General features: G+C 58.8%; 1 protein-coding gene across 11 annotated transcripts in view; it reads right to left on the bottom strand.

Annotated features, from left to right (window-relative positions):
• The window catches only part of PLEC (plectin), a 62,297-nt gene that overhangs the window by 29,532 nt on the left and 12,286 nt on the right, over positions 1-20,479 (bottom strand). For 2 of the 11 annotated variants that reach the window (XM_010375271.2, XM_010375273.2), the window contains exon 1: positions 1,329-1,383. The exons of 5 other annotated variants lie outside the window; for them this stretch is intronic. In XM_010375271.2, the coding sequence (XP_010373573.2) occupies positions 1,329-1,371 (43 nt within the window). In that variant the 5' untranslated portion in view covers positions 1,372-1,383. Of the gene's footprint in view, positions 1-1,328; positions 1,384-5,127; positions 5,841-8,613; positions 8,718-20,479 lie in introns of those variants that run through there. 4 more of the 11 variants (XM_010375272.2, XM_010375270.2, XM_010375257.2 and 1 more) reach the window with 4 other exon arrangements.

Below are 20,479 nucleotides of genomic sequence, written 5' to 3'. Positions count from 1 at the left end.
TTGGAAAGGCCGCAAGGGCCAAGAGAAGAGGCTGCCCATTCTCCCAGAGGGCCCTGCGCAGGTCACTCAACGCAGCACCTGGCCCCTCGGGTGGCCGGGACAGCCACCCCAAGGTCACGCACAGGCCAGACACCCAGGCAGCCCGAAATCAGGGCTCAGGCCACCCAGGCCAGCGCCTGCCCCACAGCACAGCCTCTCCTGGGGTCCCAGGGATCTGGGATGGAGACGCCTCTCCTGGGCCACAGCAGAAGACTGGCCTGGCTCCACCCAGGAGCCCCAAAGCCCTGCTCTGTGGAAGGCCTGGGTCAGAGGGCCTGGTCACAGGCAGGCCCATAGCATGTCGTATGCAGATCAGATCCCAGTGCAGCCAGGGAAACAGGACGTGGGGCATGCACAGTCCCGCTCCTCTCCCTGGAACCCCCGTCTGCTGGGCACACCCCTTAGGCCCAGCAGAATGCACGTTGATGGTCTACCCCATCCCACAGCGTTGCTCCTGGCACCACATGGAACCCTCAGCAAAACCCATGAAGTCCTATACCATGAATGCGTCATACTGACCAGGAGCCTGAGGCGCCGCCCGCCGTCCTGCACGCTGCCATCTGAGCCCAGGTGGCCTCCACTGTAGTCACTTCAGCCCACAGCAAGGCACAGTGAATCAGCCTGGCCCCGGCCCACTAGGCAGGACACCCCGGTCCATGCTGGGAAGGCCAGGCACAACAAGAAGGCCGGGCCCACCCCAGCCTCCTGCTCTCCAGCCCCACACCTCAAAAACGTGTGGCTGAGGGAAATGCCTGCAGTGGCCCGCTCTGGGTGGCCAGGGGTTGGGTGGGCCCAGACAGCCCTGAGGGTCAGGGATACCCGCTGCCCCAAAGGCATGCCAGAGACGGCCCAACTCCCAGCTGAGCCCAGGACGGCATCTGGCCAGCAGTAGGCAGGGGCCGACAGGCTGGACGTTTCAGCCCACTCCCTGCCACAGGCTGGGGAAGCCTCAGAGGAGCCTGACTCAACAGCCTGGGTGAGAACCAGCTCCTGGAGGCAGGAATGCCCCAGGCTGGCAGCGGGCAGTTCTTCTACCACTCCACGGAGGCCCGGACGGGCCTGTGCTTCCGGGACACACATCACACACACCCCTGGGGCAGCTCCAAGAGAGGGCCGTGCCTATCCCTGCATCCCAGATTCTGGCGTCTGACGGCACAGAACTGTGGGCAACAGGGAGACAGGTCTGCCAGGGGCGGCCCCGGCCCCCTTGTGGCCCTGCATAGCCGGAGGCCTTGGTCCCTGGCTCCCCATCCTCTGCCTCCCACAGCCCCCAGCTCTGCCTGCCCTACCTTGGCCCAGCCGAATCAGCTCCTCCATGCTGTACCTGTCCATGGCTGCCGCACAGGCCAGGCCGCTCCGAGAGCCGGCAGGGAGGAAGGTGAGGCAGGAAGGAGGGAAGGGGTGGGAGGCAGAGGGAGGGCCCACTCATGCCCTGGTAGCAGCGGCTCCTCCTCGCAGCCACCCCTTAGTCAGTGAGCGGAGCTGAAGCCCAGCCGACTGACGGGTCAGACCAGCCGGGCAGATCCGCCTGGGGGTGCAGGGGACTGGCCTGCCTGCAAGAGCCCTCTGGCCCCAGCCCGTGGGTATTCCCTGCTGTTCCTGCCCCGCCCAGCAGACCCCACCCTATAGCCTCCCCTTCCCGCTGCAGGCCCCACCAGCCCAGCCCTGCCCTCCCACCCTCCTACCCACATTCCAGGCCTCCATGTGCCCAGTGGTATTTCATGAGCCAGGCGGGAGCAGAGCCCCAAACTGCCCACCCCATCCCACTCCTTGAGACTCACGTTCCTCAGCCCCAAAGGTGGTCCCTTCCTCCGCCTGAGTCCTCCCCAACCAACACAGCCCCAGGCATTGTGTCTCGGGGCGATGGTGACACCTGCCTCCCCTCTCCATACCTCTCCACCCAGATGCTTGCTGACCAGTGAAGTGCAAATCAAATCCCACCATAACTCCCCTTAGAAGCCTGCGAGCGATCTACAGAAATCCGGTAAACAGGAGACTCGGCCAAGCCAGTGATCCCTGTGGAGAGCTGGCCGGGCCACAGTCCACCTCCACCCAGGGCACCCTGTGGCCATGAAGAAGGGCAAGGCAGCCAGGCCACCTCCAGGCGCCCTCCTTGACACAGGGCCACAGAGGGTCAAGGAGGGAGGTTGGAGGCACAGGCGTGTCCTCCGTGTAGAGCGGAAGTGGTGGCGGCTCCCGGCCCCTGCCCTTTGCTGAGAGAAGCAGCTCTAGGTGCTGTGTGTGGACAGTGCTCGCCATGGTGGTGGCTGCCTGGCCCCTGCCTGTTGCTGGTGCATGGACAGCGCTCAGCTGGCGTCTCCTCCACACAATCCTCGGTTCCTTCAGAATGTTGAGCCAGGCAAAGCATCGCTATTTGCAAGGTAAATTAGGACTGGGCGGTAGCTGTAATCTCAGCACTTTGGGAGGCTGAGGCGGGCGGATCACCTGAGGTCAGGAGTTCGAGACTAGCCTAGCCAACATGGCGAAACCCCATCTCTACTAAAAAAATAAAGCAAAACTTAGCCAGGCGTGGTGGCTCACGCCTGTAATCCCAGCTACTCAGGAGGCTGAGGCAGGAGAATCGCTTCAACCCGGGACGCGGAGGTTGCAGTGAGCCAAGATTGCGCTACTGCACTCCAGCCTGGGCAACAGAGCGCGACTCCATCTCAAAACAATAAATAAAATAAAAATGAAATGTACATGAAACTCACATATAAAAACACACTCCTACAGCTTCCCATCACACCAAGCAACTGAAACTCTCTGCCACAGGTTCAGGGCCTTCCCATGAGTCCCTCCGGCCTTCCGGCCTCCCTCTGTCCCTCTCTCCAGGCTGCTCCTGGCAGGGCAGGCACCTCCTCAGAGCCCTCCCTGATTGCTTCTGAAGCCACTTCCCCATCACTCTCGCCTCACCCAGTTCACCCCACATATCTGGGGCCCCTGGGGCAGGGGCTCCGTCTGGGTCTGGCACTGGCCTGTGCATGGCTAAGCAAGCAGGTGGGCGGATGGCTTCCCACACAGATGTGCTGCCAGCAGGCCCCGAGGGGCCCCACCCAGGGATAAGCAGACCACCAGGGCACAGGGAGGGCAGGGGCCTCACCTCAGGGGTACAGCTGGCGCTCCCTAGCCAGGGCTGGATGGAGAGGGGTAGCCCATCCAACAGGGCCATCGTGGACCCGCACAGCTGGCCCACGAGCTCTGACCTTGCCCTTCTGCCGACCCATGGAGCGGCTGTGCAGTGGGGAAGGGCAGGGTAGCTCACTGCTTGATCACTTAAACTCCGAGAAGTCCATGGTCTCAGGTATCATCAGAACTGCCACGGGCTGTATGCAGGGCCATCATGACCCCTGCCACTGCCTGAGGCCCAGCCCTGGCCCTCTGCCCCACTCCACATCCCAGCCTCCTCCTTCCCCTAGCTTCCCATCCCCAAGCTCAACCCGTGAGGTCCAGGGGAGAGAGGGGTCTGAGCCTGCTGGCCCTGACTCATCCCGGAGCTGTGGCTCGCTTCCTGTTGGAAACTCTGAGCTGCCGCTGGCGGCTGTGGCTTCAGGGGGACTGAGTCACCTCCATCGGGGAGGGGTGCCCTCCACTCTGCCTGCTGCAGCCACACCCAGCACCCCCCCCCCTTGGCCCTGTTGCCAGCTGCCTGCCCTGCAGGCCCAGCCCAGCCACGGACAAGGAAGGAGAAAAAGGAGGGGAGGGGCTCCCAGTCACCACACCCAGGAGTTGAGCATGAGGAGGCTGGGCTGCCAAATGAGCAGGGAGTGGGTGGGCAGGGGTGCCGGGTGGGAGAGGCCAGCAAGAAGGCTACATGGGCTGGGTCTTTGTCTCATGCCTCCTGTCGGGAGACATGTCGTCTATTTAGAGAGGAGCTAGAGAGGCCACACAACCTGTCCGAGACCTCAGAGACAGCCAGGAGGGGAGGCCAGCCTCCACCCCACAGCCTCACTGATCCTCCCAGATGGGCCCAACAAGTCCAACTCACCCCAGGCCAGCCAGCACCAGAGCTCCGCCCAGCACCCCATACAGGCAGCTGTGCCCCAAACTTGGGCCTCCCCTGGGCCCCCTCCCCGACACCCCTGGCAAACTCCTGGCCACCCTGAGAGCCCCACTCTAGGCCCCCTTCTTCAGCCTGAGACAGCAAGCTGCTCCCCAGGTGCCAGGCCCAAAGAGGGAGGAGGGGGCCAGGCTGGCCTCAAGCTGGGGGATCGGGCCATCCCGAGCCAGCACGGAGGGCAGAGTGCTCCACAGTGCGTGTGTGAGCCTTGGGCTGCAGGGGACACATCTGCCCACCTGGGTCCTGCTGGTCCAGGTGCTTGTGGACAGACGGAGGCCACAGAGAAGGGGCAGAGCAAAGGGTCTCTGGAAGCCTCTGGGACGACAGGACCCGTCCTGTCCTGTGGGACCTGGTTCATACAGGGAAGGGCCTATCTAGGCCCCAGGCTGGGCCAGCACACACCACACCCCAGCCTGGCAGCCTCTGCCATGCCGGAGGAGCCACCTGCCTGGACCCTGTGCTTCTCCCCATCCCGCCCAGGGCCGTCCCCAGCCACCACCAAGCCCAAGCTGGCCAAGCACTCAGTTACTGGTCACACTGGGCACTCTGTGCAACACCAAGCCTGACCCATCAACCACCGTGGCAGGGGAGGCAGCCAGGCCACGTGCTGGAGGAGGGCCACACCCAACCAGCGCCAGCACCTCCTCGCACACCCCCACCTCGGTGCCAAGGAGCCTCGGGGCAGACAGGTCACTGGGACAGGAGAGGAGGCGTAGGGGGTGAAGCCAAGGGCAGTGTTGGAGAGGGGGAGGGGGCGCCCCAGGGTGTGCCTGGGGAGGCACTGGCATCAGCCACAGGCTCCTCCTTGGCCTATACACCCCAAGATCCCCAGCCAAGGAGGAGGGGCCATGTGGGTCCATCAGCAAGCACACCCCCCACCCTCGGACGGGGGGGGCCACCTGCTGGTGTGAGCAACGCTCCACAAGCCGGCCGACCACTGCAACCACTCCAGCCCAGGCCCAGGCCCAAGACCCGACAAACCAGACCCCCACTTTCCACCCCTCATGACTTGGGGTCAGGGTGCAGCTGACCTGTGGCTGGGGCAGGCTCCGGGCCTGGCCTGGCCAGGGTCCCCTGGGTGGTAGCAGGCACCACAGAGGTCTCAGGTGACACCTCCTCAAGCTCCTTCCGACGGTAGACCCGCTGCTCCTCCACCGGCAGTGGCCCCCGCTTGGGTGGGGAGCCCAGAGGACCCTGCACAGCCTGCACATGGGGGGTGCGGCGTGCGGGCATTACCATGGCGACGGGGCGGCGCACGCGCTGCAGAGAGGCGGGCACGATCTCTGGTGGCAGGTGCAGGTACTGGCGGAGGTGGGCAATGCCTTCATTGGTGAGGTACCAGTAAAAGTGGCACCAGGCAAAGGTCTCGCGGACCAGGCCCCGTGCCCGCAGGGACGCCATGGCACGCATGACCTGCAGGTTGGTGACGCCGGGCACATGGGGGTGCCAGCTGCGGGGCCGCCGGTCCTTCTTGGCCACCATCACACCCTCGCGGAAGAGCACTTCATAGATGGCCCGCAGCTGGTCCCGTGGCATGAGCATGCCGGCCACCATGGCTGCTGGAGCCAGGCAGGCAGCGCAGGGGCAAAGGCAGCAGGCAGGGCACAAGAAGGCCCGGGGCACCGAGAGAGGCTCCCGCGCTACAGGGTGTGACAGCGGGCAGCGGCAGGGCAGGCAGGCAGGCAGGCTGGGGTGCTGAGCCTGAGGGCGCGGGCTCCCGGCTGTGTGGCTCGCGGCGCCTGGCTCCGTGCAATCCCTGCCGGCACTGCCGGCTGCCCGCCCTCCTCCAGGATGCCGGGCCGGCCCCCTCTGACTCAGCAGCACGGGCGGCCCCTCCCACCCACAGCCGATGGGGCCCTTGTAGAGTAGGGGGCACCTCAAGAGGCAGCGGCCATCCCCACAGCTGCCCCTTTCCCCCCACCAGGCCCCACAGCTCCAACGTCAGAAATGACATCAGTTTCTAAACACATCCTTCAAGGTCCCTAAGACTGTGCTGGGGCGAGTGGGGGCGGATACAGACCAACAGTCTAAAGAAGAGGGTGGCAGGGCAGGCAGGGGGGCTGAGGGCAGGAGGGGTCCTCTGCAGGGATGTGGGTCTGGTGTCCTGGCTTCACAAGGATCTGAAGTGGGGTGCTGGGCTGCCAGGACTGGAGAGATGTGAGGCTTGAGCGGAGAGGACTAGGGCCTGGGGAAAAAGCTGGGGTCTTGAGGGAGGAAGTCCGAGGGGAGCGGCTGGGGGCAGCTGCCACAGCACAAGGACGGGCGGGCTGCAGGCACCGCTGCTGCTGTCCATCAGGCAGGCAAACGGACAGAGCCCCCACCTCCACGCACCAGGCTTGGAGGCGGTGGCCACCCAAGTTAACACTTCCCACTCCAAGCCAGATGAGGGGTGGCCTCTCCAAGCCCACAGCCCTGTGAGCAGAGCACCGGCTGGGGGCTCAGAGGGGCCTCTATTCACCCCCGCCTCCAACCCAGCTGTTGGAGGCCAGAGACTCCCAGATGCTGCCACAGAGAAAGTCACCGAGTCCCTACGGCCCACAGACACCCACCCTGGGCAGCCCAAGTGCCCGTCTGTGGGCCAGATGGATGGCTGCAGGGTGGAAGAATGCCAGGCCAGAAGACGGCCAGGGCCCAAGGGAAGGGAAGAGGAAACTGCCCCCTAAGGCCCTGCAGGCCTGGCCCAGCCACACCCATCATCCCCCCACTCCCTGCTGCCGCCCCCACCGAGGGTCCAGGCATGGGAACCACACCCAACACTCCACCGTCCCACGCTGTACTCCACAAAGCCCCACCCGGACCGCTGCTCGCCCCAAGCCGACACACCCCTTCCCACCAAGCACAGCAAACCCGGGAACTGATTATAAATAGGGCGGTGGGGGGGAGGGAGGGAGGGAGGGGGGGATCCCGAGGTGGGAGGCGCTGGCCAGCAACCGGCAGGCGGCCAACAAGCAGCTTGTGGGGGCGGGTTTATGGGGCCGTCGCCATGGCGCCACGGTGCAGGCTGCAAACACAGACACATACGTGCACACACACGCACCGCACGCCTGCGTGCACAGAGATGTGGTGGCGGGGAAACTCTGAAGGCACAGCCACTGTTCCCACAGCCCTCCGGCAGGGCCAGCTCGCTGCGGCATGGCTCTCCCTCCCTCTGAAGCCAGCCCCAGGCAGGAAAAGGCCAGCCTCAGAAGGTGAAGCTCCGGGAAGATGTAGGGACCACAGAGGCCACGCCCCTCGGACCACCACCACCTGCGGACCCTCCACCCACCAGGGCTGTGGCTTTGGGAACACCACCAGCTGGGTCCAAGCCTGGCCAGCCCAGTGCCCAAAGCAGTCCCTACCCTTTTGGCCAGTCCCTCAGCGCCCCCCACACACTGACTTCCTGCACTCCCGGCAGGCCCACCGCATCTTCCTGGCATGATTCCCTAACCTAATCCCCACCAAATCCCCAAGAGCCCCACCAAACTAACTCATGATACCCACACTGTCCCAAAATGATCCCAAGGCTCCTTAAAAGCACGTGGACCTAGGTTCTCTCCTACTAGGCCTGCAGGGGAGCCGGGACTGACGCCCACTGAGCCGCCACCCAACCCGCCCCGCCTCCCCCAAGCTAGCTCCGGGCAGGAGAGGGCGGTAGCTTCCTCCAGCACAGAGAGGGGGCGGGGCTCGGTGGGAATCCCCTCCCTCCCACCAGCTAGGGGCCTGCAGGCGGGAAGGGAAGCCGCAGGGAGGAGCCCGGAGCAGAATGTTCCCGGGCCACCCTGCCGGCTCCGCACACGCCCCCCCTGCGGCATGCGCCACCCCCACCCCGCCTTGCAGCACACACCTCCTGCAGCACACAGCCCCCCGAAGCACACACACCCCTGCGCCAGGGTCCAGGCTTCCCCCCGACCCCCGGGCGGAAGCTACTGCCCCCTGCCCCCACCCTGTGGGAACCGAAGCGGTAGCTGATTCAGCACGAGGAGGGCCAGGGTGTCCGACTGGGCGGCCCCTCTCCCCCAACTCCAGGCCCCTTCAGGTTTCCAGAGCAACCAGTCAGGGCTCCTGGGCAGCCCCCAGCCCCCCCACCCCACCCCAAGACAAAGAGCCGCAGTGTGGATTTGCTCAGGGCCAGCCGGCCCGGCGCCTCGGCACAGTGGTCCCCACAGCCCTGCCCTGCCCCTTGGACGCCAGGTTGTGGGCGGCAAACTCGGGCGGGGTGGAAGAGGCTGACCCTGCTGTGAAGGCTGAGCTCCCACTGGTTCCCTATCCCCGCCCCGCCGCCGCCGCCGCTGCAGCAGCCACCCCGCCCCCGACGCTCCTGCAGGGCTGCGGAGCCGCTGGAGCCAGCCCAGTAGGACCCCGAATCAGGTGGAGCCCGGAGGGGGACGAGTCTGGGGTCTCCTGCGGCTCCGGCCCAGCGACCCACAGTGTCGCCCCAGGGATGGCAGACCCTGCCCGCCACCCTGCGTGGGCTGCACCAGCCAGAGGTCACTGTGTGGTTCGCGCCCCCCGGCTCGGGCCTGGCCCCGGGACCGCACCTTTGAGGGAGCTGATCTCGTGCTGAATGGCTCGCGAGGGGTCCATGTCTGCGCCGGGGCCGAGGGCGGCTGTGCCACCGCCAGGCAGAGTCCAGCCCCGCACCGCACTGCCCAGGCCAGCGCCGCAGCCGGGGGAGGAGCCCGGAGGTCTGGGGCAGGGCCTGCCGGCCAGGGGCGGGGCTTCAGCTGATCAATGCGCCGGACAGGGCCGCCCTGGGCGCATGCTCCCGGCCGGCCGCACCGCGCACCCCTGCCTCCCAGCCCGCAGTTCTGGGGCACAAGACCCTGCTAACCCCAGCCAGACTGCCAGGTCACCAGGCCGGATCCAGGAGCGCTCGGAAGGCCCACTGCCCAGCTCCACCGCCCCCGGCCCATCCCACAGCCCTCCGCGTCCACTGCAACGAGCCATGCTTAGAACTGCCTGTGGGACACACGTGCGAGGGCCTCGAAGCCGCCACCCACGCCCTGCAGGAGATACCCACCCATCCAGATCTCCCAGTGACCTCCTCAGCCGGCCCAACTCCAGGAGGGCCTGGGCTGGCAGGCTGCTGAGATCAAGCCCCTAGACCCTGGGCAGCCACCTCCCACCTCCCCAGCCCCAGCAGTGTGCCCCTTCCCCGGGCTGTCTCGCCTCTGTGCAGTCCTGGGTCAGGCACCTCGTACACTGGCTCCCAAGATGACAGGTCTGACCTGCACCCTGGCCTCTGCCTCTCCCAGCCAGCCTCAGGATGCCCCACAGGTCCTCCTGGCTGCGCCCCCCACACTCCCAGTCTGCCCATTCGCCAGCATCTCCACTGCTGTGAGGATGACACTGCGGCTCCATCCCACACCCACCCTGCCACGACCACCAGGGACCCTCCACAGCTGCTCAGATCCAACCACCCCTATGGTTAATCGGGTTAGCCTCCTCAGCCCGCAGCAGTAGCTGTGTGTCACTACCCAGGCCTGGGGGAGGAGGTTGCACTGGCAGGGTGAGGTCAGCTCTGTCTCACTGCGCTGCAGGGAGGCATGGAGGAATGCCTGGGCCCTGCCCACACCAGGGCACCCCTTCAGCACTGGCCCCAGGACTGTGCTCCACCCTAGTCCGTGCTGGTAGTGTGGGGTAGGATGGCCTCCACAAGGTAGAAGTGACCAGCCTGCCTCAGTCTCCAGCCAGGCCTTTCCTCTGCCTTCACCCACAAGTCCCTCTCGTCCTGCAAACAGACCCACTGTGCGCCAGGTTGGGGCTGGCGTGGAGGATGTGACCATGACCCAGGAGCGAGGCTGGCAGCTCCCAGGGGTACAAGCTAACAGGCAAAGGGCCAGAAGCCCCACCTGCACTGCAAACCCAGCAGTGGTCTCTCGTCCCCCTGCCCATCCCTGCCCTCCCTGGGACTCAGCCAGTCGGGGCATGGGGAGTCTCGGGAAATACCAGTTGCCAAACTTAGGGGAAATGGTGAAGTGAAGAATTAAATCAGAATTCCAGGCCGGGCACGGGGGCTCATACCTAGAATCCCAGCACTTTGGGAGGCCAAGGCAGGTGGATTGCTTGAAGTCAGGAGTTTGAGACCAGTCTGGCCAACATGGCAAAACCCCATCTCTACTAAAAATACACACAAAAAAATCAGCCAGGCATGGTGTCACACGCCTGTAGTCCCAGCTACTAGGGAGGCTGAGGCACAAAAATCGCTCGAACCCAGGAGGCTGAGGTTGCAGTGAGCCGAGATTGTGCCACTGCTAAATTCCCAGTTAGGTTTTACTAAGCTATATCTGGATGAACCTAAATTTGGCCTGCAACTGAATCGTACTTCCTTATTAAACCTCAGCTGAAAGTGACAGATATTTATAAACAGACCTAAAAAGTTCATATGTTTAAAAAAAATGCTGGTTTTTGTTTTGTTTTGTTTTGTTTTTATTGAGACAAGGTCTCACTCTGTCACCCAGGCTGGAGTGCAGTGGCTCAATCACGGCTCACAGCAGCCTGGACCTCCTGGGCTCAAGCGATGCTCCCACCTCAGCTTTCTGAGTAGTTGGGACTACAGGCGTGCACCACCACTCCCAGTTCATCTTTTAATTTTTTATAGTCTGTCTCTTTGTTGCCCAGGCTGATCTCAAACTCCTGGGCTCAAGCAATCTTCCTACCTCCCAGTGCTAGGATTACAAGTGTGAGCCACACTGCCTGGTCCAGATCAATTTTTTTAATTTAATGCATAAAAATTTTCCTCAGCCTAGGGAGATTTTTTTTTTTTTTTTTTGAGACGGAGTCTCGCTGTCTCCCAGGCTGGAGTGCAGTGGCGCGATCTCCGCTCACTGCAAGCTCCATGGCCTCCCGGGTTCATGCCATTCTCCTGCCTCAGCCTCCTGAGAAGCTGGGACTACAGGTGCCTGCCACCACGCCCGGCTAATTTTTTTGTATTTTTAGTATTCACCATGTTTGCCAGGATGGTCTCGATCTGACCTCGTGATCCGCCCACCTCGACCTCCCAAAGTGCTGGGATTACAGGCGTGAGCCACCGCGCCCAGCTTTTTTTTTAAATTGAAGCGGAGTCTTGCTCTGTCACCCAGGCTGGAGTGCAATGGTGTGATCTTGGCTCACTGCAACCTCCGCCTCCTGGGTTCAAGTGATTCTCCTACCTCAGGCTCTGTAGCTGGGACTACAGATGTGTGCCACCACGCCGGGCTAATTTTTGTATTTTCAGTTGAGACACAGTTTCGCCATGTTGGTCAGGCTGATCTCGAACTCCTGACCTCAGGTGATCCACCTATCTTGGGCTCCCAAAGTGCTAGGATTACAGGCATGAGCCACCATGCCCAGCCAGGAAGATTTTTTTTTAAAGATTAAAATGCATACAATTGAATGGTATAAGATTGGCCAGGTGTGGCGGCCCAGCACTTTCAGAGGCTGAGACAGGAGGATCACTTGATCCCAGGAATTCAGGACCAGTCTGGGCAACAAAGCAAGACACTGTCTCTGCAAAAAACTAAAAAACTAGCCTGACATGGTGGCCTGTGCCTGTGGTCCCAGCTCTTTGGGACGCTCAGGCAGAAGGATAGCTTGAACCAGCCCACCCAAGGCTGCAGTGAGCCACGATTGCACCACTGCGTTCCTGTCTGGGAGACAGCAAGACTGACTCAAAAACAAAAAAATAGGATCATGGTTTTAAGCTAATGAGACGGTGAGGGCACACAGCTGTTCATAGAAGGAACACACAGGTTTTCACACACCCACTCTGCCTTTAACTTGTCCCCTGAAGTCAGGCTGCCCACCTATGAGTGGCCACCATAGTCACCTGTGGTAACCTGCAGCCAGAGGCTTATAGACAAGCTGCAGCAGCTGCAAGGTTCTGGGAAGGAGCCTGAGACTGCCCAGCCCAGCCAGGCTGGAACGGTGGCTACGGGGTGCAGCCTCGGAAGTGGGGGCAGCCACGATGACCCTGGGAAAGGCTCAGCCAGCGGCACGTTAGTCAGCTCTGTGGTTCTTTCCCGGCACAGGCTTCCCAGAGGAAGGGACAGCTATGTGGGGACAGGCCGCAGGCAGCCAGCACAGGAAGAGGGGCCACATGCACCAAGGCCTTGATGTAGAGAAAACAAGTCCAGGCAACCCCCAAGAATGTGGAGGTGGCTGCAGCCAGGAGGGGGGCGCCTGGAGACAGGGCTACAGCCAGGGATTGCAACAGGACAGGCAGGTCCCAGGCTGGCAGCAAAGGGCCTGAGAGCAAGAGATTTAGGCAGCAGGGAGGAAAGGGAGCCGGGATAGAGGAAGCTGGGCGCCCTGGTGACACAGCTCTGGAGCGTGGGAAGCAAAGCCCAGCCACCGCCCAGGAGACCTCACGGCCCTGGCCCCGCAACCAATTCATGGATCACAGAGGAGTCTTGCCGAAGAAGCACGTAGGTCTGTGTGTCCAGGCCAGTGAACTGGAGGGGCCCCCAGGCTGGAGTCGGACTCACCAGCACCAGTGCCGCCGGAAAACCCCTACCTCTACCTTCTGCTCTGCTGGTCGAACCCAGCACAGTCCCCATGCCCCCATGCCCAGCTGCTGTGCCACCAGGCCTCCTGGCCAAGTCTCATACCCTGGGCAAAGCCAAATCCTCTGGAAGCTCTCTGCAAAATCCCCACACCACTGGGGACCCCAGAAGCAAAGTTGAGCCCAGACACCACAGATAAGCCCTCCCTTCTTCCCAACCCCTCTGTCTGGGCACAGAGCAACCCCCTCTTCGCCAGTCCCCTGAGGCCCTGGCTGCCCTGGCCACAGGCCCAGGCCAAAGAAGGGGCTCCAACCCTGTCCCCCACACCACACCTGCGCATGGGATGGGCCCTCTCCTGAGGCCCTGCCCACCACCACCCTGCCTGCCCTCTGCTTTGCTCCCCGCCCCATCTTCACACCCACCCACCCACCCAGTCCCTAGCCCCATGGCAGCCTGCCCTGGTGGAGCAGGCCAGTGGGCTGTGACCTGGTGATCCCATGCAGAGGTGACCTGCGACAGGCAGACACCCTGCTGGCAGACACCTCCCCCTGGGGTCCCCTACGATAGCCCCAGGGAGACCAGGCCCAGTGAAATCCTGCCATAGATACATCCCGCACATACCCAGCCCGCTGGACGCACAGACCCGTGCTCTGCTCCCCGCCCGAGCCTGAGGCAGACCTGCAGGAGCCACCTCACCTGCCCCAGGCTTCTGCCCCTGCACGTGCTGCGGGAATGAGGTGGGAGGACAGCCTTCCATGCTCTGGAGGCCACCCCGTGCAGGGTGGGGCTCAGTGCCAGCTCAGTCAGCCTGCAGGATTTCTGGGGTCCAGGGCCACCACTGCGGGACTGGATGCCCACCAGGGCTCCTGGGAGTCCCAGTGAGGGACCCAGGAGGCACAGAGGTTACCTCTCCAAGCCACATCCTTCTCCTCTCTCCCCTGCAGCCCAGTACAAGAGTATCTCAATACCAGGGGTCTGCTGGAGACCAATTTGGGGGGAAGGTCCTGGGTCCCACCCACATGACCCATCCATTAGGGGGCCTGTCCTACCCAAATGTCTCTCAAACCTGTCCTGTGCCCACTGTCACCACCACACCCTGGCCTGGCCACCACCTTCTCACCTCAAAGACAGTGGTAGCCTCCCCTGTTGCTCCTCACTTCCAAGCACTGGGCACACAGCAGCCAGTGCTCTCCAAGCACAAGCAGGTCCCACCACAGCCCTGCCGCTGCCCTCCGGAGGCCATCCTCACACAGGCACCTGCTCCGCTGCAGCAGGGTGGACCTTGCCAGGCCTTTGCAGAGAGGCTTCTTGCCTGATCCTTGGTGGCTCCCCTTCCCTCCCTCTCAGCCCTCCAACACTGAGACGCCTGTGTGCCCCTGGGGCGGCTGCCTCACCCAGCACCGGATACGAAGGTGTTGCCACAGGAAACATGGAGCAAGAGAAGAAATGAATTCCTGGAGTTCAAGGATGATGCACTTTCCCAGAACTCTGCTAATATCATTGACTTCACTAGTAGATTAAAGGAGAAAACCTGTATATTGATCTCAAAAATTCTGACAGCTCATTTGATAAAAACCAGCATTTATAACAAAGGATGATGCTCTCTGCATTGTTAACATGAGAATAAATGCACCTCGTAGCACAGCGGGGCACCCTCCCAGAGCCAGGCGAGGCTGCTGAGGGGAGGGCATGTGAGGGTGAATGCCGACGGTGCGGGCGCAGCTCTTGGTCCAGTGCCAGGACATGGGACAGCATTTACCCAAGTCAGCACTGCTCCTCTTGGCACCTGAAACAACTCAACTCACCATTGACTAGAGCTCAGAGAGAGTTCATTGAGAGGCTGGCTTCGAATGCAGTTAAAAGACCCGAGAGATTTCTTTTTTTTTTTTTGAGATGGAGTCTCGCTCTGTCGCCCGGGCTAGAGTGCAGTGACTGGATCTCAGCTCACTGCAAGCTCTGCCTCCCGGGTTCACGCCATTCTCCTGCCTCAGCCTCCTGAGTAGCTGGGACTACAGGCGCCCGCCACCTCGCCCGGCTAGTTTTTTGTATTTTTTTTAGTAGAGATGAGGTTTCACCATGTTAGCCAGGATGGTCTCGATCTCCTGACCTCGTGATCCACCCGTCTCGGCCTCCCAAAGTGCTGGGATTACAGGCTTGAGCCACCGCGCCCGGCCAAGAGATTTCTTTAGGCCAGTAATAACAAGTTAGGAAAATAGAGCAGGAAAAAACTCTTCATCAGCACAAAACACTCTGGAAAAAGATAACTGACCGATCGGTCAGAGCTGATGCAGGGAACGCCCCGGCTCCAGGATGGCTCGGGGTCCGGGATGCAGAGGTCCCAGATGGCAGATGCTTCGCTAACCTGATTTGGCCGCAGTTCTGCTCACCCTCCCACTAGCTCTGCCAGGAGACTCATTACACAAATCCCCATCAGACAGCGAGGCCACGTGGCTTGTCTGAAGCTCCAACACTGCGTGCTGGGCAGGCGGGAGGAGTCGGCCCACTTGGGCACTGCTGGGGGGATGGCCCTTAGAGAAACGATGGCAATACCCAGCCAGCAACTTAGAAGTTGTTTTAAAATTGTGTCTGAAACCTGGTGCAGTGCTCACGCCTGTAATCCCAGCACTGTGGGAGGCTGAGGCAGGCAGATTACTTGAGCCCAGGAGTTTGAGACCAGACTGGCCAACATGGCGAAACCCCATACCTACTAAAAATACAAAAATTAGCCAAGGGTGGTGGCTCACGCCTGTAGTCCCAGCTACTCAGGAGGCTGAGGCAGGAGAAGTGGAGGTTGCATTGAGCTGAGATTGTGCCACTACACTCCAGCTTGGGCGACAGAATGAGACTCCATCTCAAAAAAAATAAAAAAGAACTGGCCAGGTGCTGTGGCTCACGCCTATAATCCCAGCACTTTGGGAGGCCGAGGCAGGCAGATCACCTGAAGCTAGGAGTTCGAGACCAGCCTGACCAACATGGAGAAACCCTGTCTCTACTAAAAATACAAAATTAGCAGTGCGTGGTGTTGCATGCCTGTAATCCCAGCTACTTGGGAGGCTGAGGCAGTAGAATCGTGGAGGTTGCAGTGAGACAAGATTGCGCCATTGTACTCCAGCCTGCTGGGCAACAAGAACGAAACTCCGTTTCTAATAATAATAATAATAATAAATAAAATAAAAACTTAGGCCGGGCCCAATGGCTCATGCCTGTAATTCAGCACTTTGGGAGGCCGAGGCGGGCGGATCACCTGAGGTTAGAAGTCTGAGACCAGTTTGGCCAACATGGCGAAACCCCGTCTCTACTAAAAACACAAAAATTAGCCGGGTGTGGTGGCGTGCGCCTGTAATCCTCGCTACGCAGGAGGCTGAGGCAGGAGAATCGCTTGAACCCAGGAGGCAAAGGTACGGTGATCCAAGATTGCACCACTGCACTCCAGCCTGGGTGATAGAGCAAGACTCTGTCTCAAGAAAAAAAAAAAGGGCCGGGCGCGGTGGCTCAAGCCTGTAATCCCAGCACTTTGGGAGGCCGAGACGGGCGGATCACGAGGTCAGGAGATCGAGACCATCCTGGCTAACATGGTGAAACCCCGTCTCTACTAAAAAATACAAAAAAAAAAAAAAAAAAAAAAACTAGCCGGGCGAGGTGGCAGACACCTGTAGTCCCAGCTACTTGGGAGGCTGGGGCAGGAGAATGGCGTAAACCCGGGAGGCGGAGCTTGCAGTGAGCTGAGATCCGGCCACTGCACTCCAGCCTGGGCGACAGAGCGAGACTCCGTCTCAAAAAAAAAAAGATAAAAAAAAGAACTTATAACAGTTTACATTCTTCCCTTCACTAAACTTTAAAAAAATAAAATAAAAATCGTGTTGGAATAGAAAATATTCACGTGACTCAAACACTGAGGGTAGAGAGAGACAAGTCTCGCTCCCCCGCTTCTCTGTCTCCCCCCACCCACACACACAGAGTGAAAATCACTGCTAGTGGCTTCCTGTTTGTTTCTCCAGAATTTCTTTACAGAAAATCAAGCAAATACCATGTGATTCTTGGTTTTTGTCTCTTTTAACACAAACAGTGAAATCTTCTGGGCACCATTCTGCCCCTGCTTTCCCACCCACCCCACAGCTGGAGGCCTCCTGCTCTGCACGGGAACTGCGACCACGTCTGGCCATGCAGAGTGGCATGTGTGGGCCCAGTCTCTGAGCACACTCAGGCCAGTACCCGTCTTCTGTTCAGACACACACTGTGTTTGCGGCTCTGACAGACGCTTTCTCTGGCCTGGTTCCCACAGCTTCACCAACAGAACCTAGATCCAGATTTGCGATTTTTGCCAATATGAAAGGTAAAAAATGGTATCTTGGTGTAAATTAAAGCTTAAATTTTGAAAAGCACTTGACTCAGAAATTCATTTTTCTTTTTTTTTGAGATGGAGTCTTGCTCATCGCCCAGGCTGGAGTGCAGTGGCTCAATCTCAGCTCACGGGAAGCTCCGCCTCCCGGGTTCACACCATTCTGTCTCAGCCTCCCGAGTAGATGAGACTACAGGCGCCTGCTACCACGCCCGGCTAATTTTTTGTATTTTTAGCAGAGACGGGGTTTCACCGTGTTAGGCAGGATGGTCTCGATCTCCTGACCTTGTGATCAGCCCGCCTCAGCCTCCCAAAGTGCTGGGATTACAGGCGTGAGCCACCGCGCCCGGCCTCCTTTTTTTTTTTTTGAGATGGAGTCTTGCCCTGTCACCCAGGCTGGAGTGCAATGGCGCAATCTCAGCTCGCTGCAACCTCCACCTCCCAGGTTCAAGTGATTCTCCTGCCTCAGCCTCCTGCGTAGCAAGGATTAGCACCTGCCACCATACCCTGCTAATTTTTGTATTTTTAGTAGAGACGGGGTTTCACCATGTTGGTCAGGCTGGTCTCGTACTCCTGACCTCGTGATCTGTCCAACTTGGCCTCCCAAAGTGCTGGGATTACAGGAGTGACCCACCACACCTGGCCAGAAATTCCATTTTTAACAACAGCCATAGAGATGCATGATGACCCAGCTCCAACACTGTTCACTGCAGCCATTTCTTTTTTTTTTTTTTTTTTTTTTTTTTTTGAGACGGAGTCTCGCTCTGTCGCCCAGGCTGGAGTGCAGTGGCCGGATCTCAGCTCACTGCAAGCTCCGCTCCGCCTCCCGGGTTTACGCCATTCTCCTGCCTCAGCCTCCCAAGTAGCTGGGACTATAGGCGCCCGCCAACTCGCCCGGCTAGTTTTTTGTATTTTTTAGTAGAGACGGGGTTTCGCCGTGTTAGCCAGGATGGTCTCGATCTCCTGACCTCGCGATCCACCCATCTCGGCCTCCCAAAGTGCTGGGATTACAGGCTTGAGCCACTGCGCCCGGCCCACTGGAGCCATTTCTAATACAAAAATCCAAAATTAAGCTCAATGTCCTATGAGAAAGGATTGATTGGTTAAATATGATATGGTTGCCATACAGGGGAATGTTGTATTGTAGATCATTGTCACAGAGAGACGCCCAAGCTGTATCACTAAGTAAAAGAAGTTACATATGTCTAAAATACTTCATAACATTAAATCATGAAATTATAGATAAATTAACACGTGCTAAAGTACACTGTGCGTGCTTTTTTATTTTTTTACTTTTTTTGAGACAGGGTCTTGCTCTGTAGCCCAGGTTCGCTGCAGTGTTGACATTCTACGCTCAAAAGATCCTCCCACCTCAGGCTCCCAAAGTGCTGGGATTACAGGCACGTGCCACCACGCCCAGCCCACTGTGCACACTTTTTAAAACAATGACTATGGAACAAAAACGTGTAAGTTCTACATTAACCAACTACTGAAGGATGGCTGGGTGGGTTCCATAGTGGCCACAAAAAATCTATGTCCATGTCCCTGGAGCTCATACATGTGGCCTTATTTGGAAACAGGGTCTCTGCAGATATAATTAAATAAAGGATCTTGAGATGAGATCATCTTGGATTACCTGGGTGGGCCCTAGATCCAAAAACAAGTGTCCTTAGATGAGGAGAGACACAGAGGCAGGGACTGGCATGACGCAGCCACCAGTCAAGAGGCAGTGGAGTTGAAAGAGGCAGGCGGCCCTTCCTAGGCTCTTCCCAGGTGCCTTTGGAGAAAGCGTGGACCTGCCGACACTGGAGTTTTGACTTCTGGCCTCCGGAACAGTCAGAAGATAAATTTCTGTTGTTTCAGAGAGTTTTGCTTGTGCTTCTTCCCTGTGGGAATCCCAGGAAATCAATACAGACAGTGAGCAGGAGCAGGCTGCTACTGTGACAAACATCTGAAAATGTGGTTGTGGCTTTGGAACTGGGGAATAAACAGAAGCCGGGACATCTTGAGGCACACAGTAGAAAAAGCCTAGCCTGTCTGACCAGGCTGTTGGTAGAAATACGGGCATTAAAGGTGCTTGTGGTGAAGCCTTAGAAGGCAATGAGGAAAGTGGAGGAAAGGTGCTTCTTACATTGAAGCGAGACTTCGCCGAATTGTATTCACTGTCGGCTCAACGGAACTTGTAAGCAATGAACTTGGATATTTAGCTGAAAAGATTTCCAAGCAAAGTGTGGAAGGTGTGGCTTGGCTTCTTCTTGCTGCTTATGGTAAAGTATAGGAAGAAAGAGATAAATTGGGCCAGGCGCGGTGGCTCACGCCTGTAATCCCAGCACTTTGGGAGGCTGAGACGGGTGGATCACGAGGTCAGGAGATCGAGACCATCCTGGCCAACACGGTGAAACCCCATCTCTACTAAAAATACTAAAAAAAACTAGCTGGGTGAGGTGGCAGGCGCCTGTATTGCCAGCTACACAGGAGGCTGAGGCAGGAGAATGGCGTGAACCCGGGGGGGCGGAGCTTTCAGTGAGCAGAGATCACGCCACTGCGCTCCAGCCTGGGCAACAGAGCAAGACTCCTCTCAAAAAATAAAAAATAAAAAAATAAAAAAATAAAAGAAAGAGATAAATTGAGGAAGGAACTGTTAAGCAAAAAGGAACCAGCATGGGTGATTTGGGATACTTGCAGCCTATTTAGATTGCAAAAGATGCTAATGTTGGGAGGTTCACTGTTAGGAAAGTGTGTTCTGCAGAGAAAGCCATCTCTGCAGAGATGAGGTGTGTGACTCATGGGTCCATTCACTCGTCTCAACAGAAGCCAGGAACAGAGACGAGATGATCCAGGGAGGATCCAAGTGAACCCTTCTCTCTAATGGCCTGACTCCCTGTGACATACAGGGGAGACCCAGAAGGTTTATGAGAATGTTGTACCAGCAGAAATACTGCCTGCTTGGATTGAAGGGGACAGAGACAGGATGAAATGAAGAAAGGTACTGGGATTCTGAGAGTCTACAGGCAAGAAACAGGATGACAGACCCAGGCAGCTGCAGACATGTGCCGCCCTTTGAGAAAAAGGAAGAATGGCGCCAAGGTCAGAGCCTCAGGCCTAGAGGCAGAGGCTGGCAGAGCTGCAGGTGTAGAGGGGGCACTGAGCCACAGAGGGGCATTCCCAGGCCTTGAAAGCCCGTGGAATTCGCCCTGCTGGATTTCAGGCTTGCTTGGGACTGGCAACCCCTTTATGTCTTTATATTTCTCCCTTTGGGAATGGTGATGCCTAGTCTATGCATAGCCCAACATTGCAGTTTGGAGGCATAAAACTTGCTTTCTAGTTTTACAAGGAAAGAGATGGAGAAGAATTTTGCCCCCATCTGGACCCTACCCAGAGCCTCACCAACACCTGCTTTAGACTCAACTTCAGTGATCATATTTGAGACTTCTGAGCTGATTAAATGTTGTTCTTCTTGTTTTTTTTTTTTTTTTTTTTTTTTTTTTAAGATAGGGTCTCATTCTGTCACCTGGGTTCAGCCTCCAGGGTTAAGCAATCCTCCTACCTCTACCTCCTGAGCAGCTGGGACTACAGCTATGC

Source organism: Rhinopithecus roxellana, chromosome 17, assembly GCF_007565055.1.
Source record: "Rhinopithecus roxellana isolate Shanxi Qingling chromosome 17, ASM756505v1, whole genome shotgun sequence".
In the NCBI taxonomy this organism is placed as follows: domain Eukaryota; kingdom Metazoa; phylum Chordata; class Mammalia; order Primates; family Cercopithecidae; genus Rhinopithecus; species Rhinopithecus roxellana.
The sequence above is the reverse complement of the archived record's forward strand: the minus strand, read 5'-3'. Positions and strand labels throughout refer to the sequence as shown.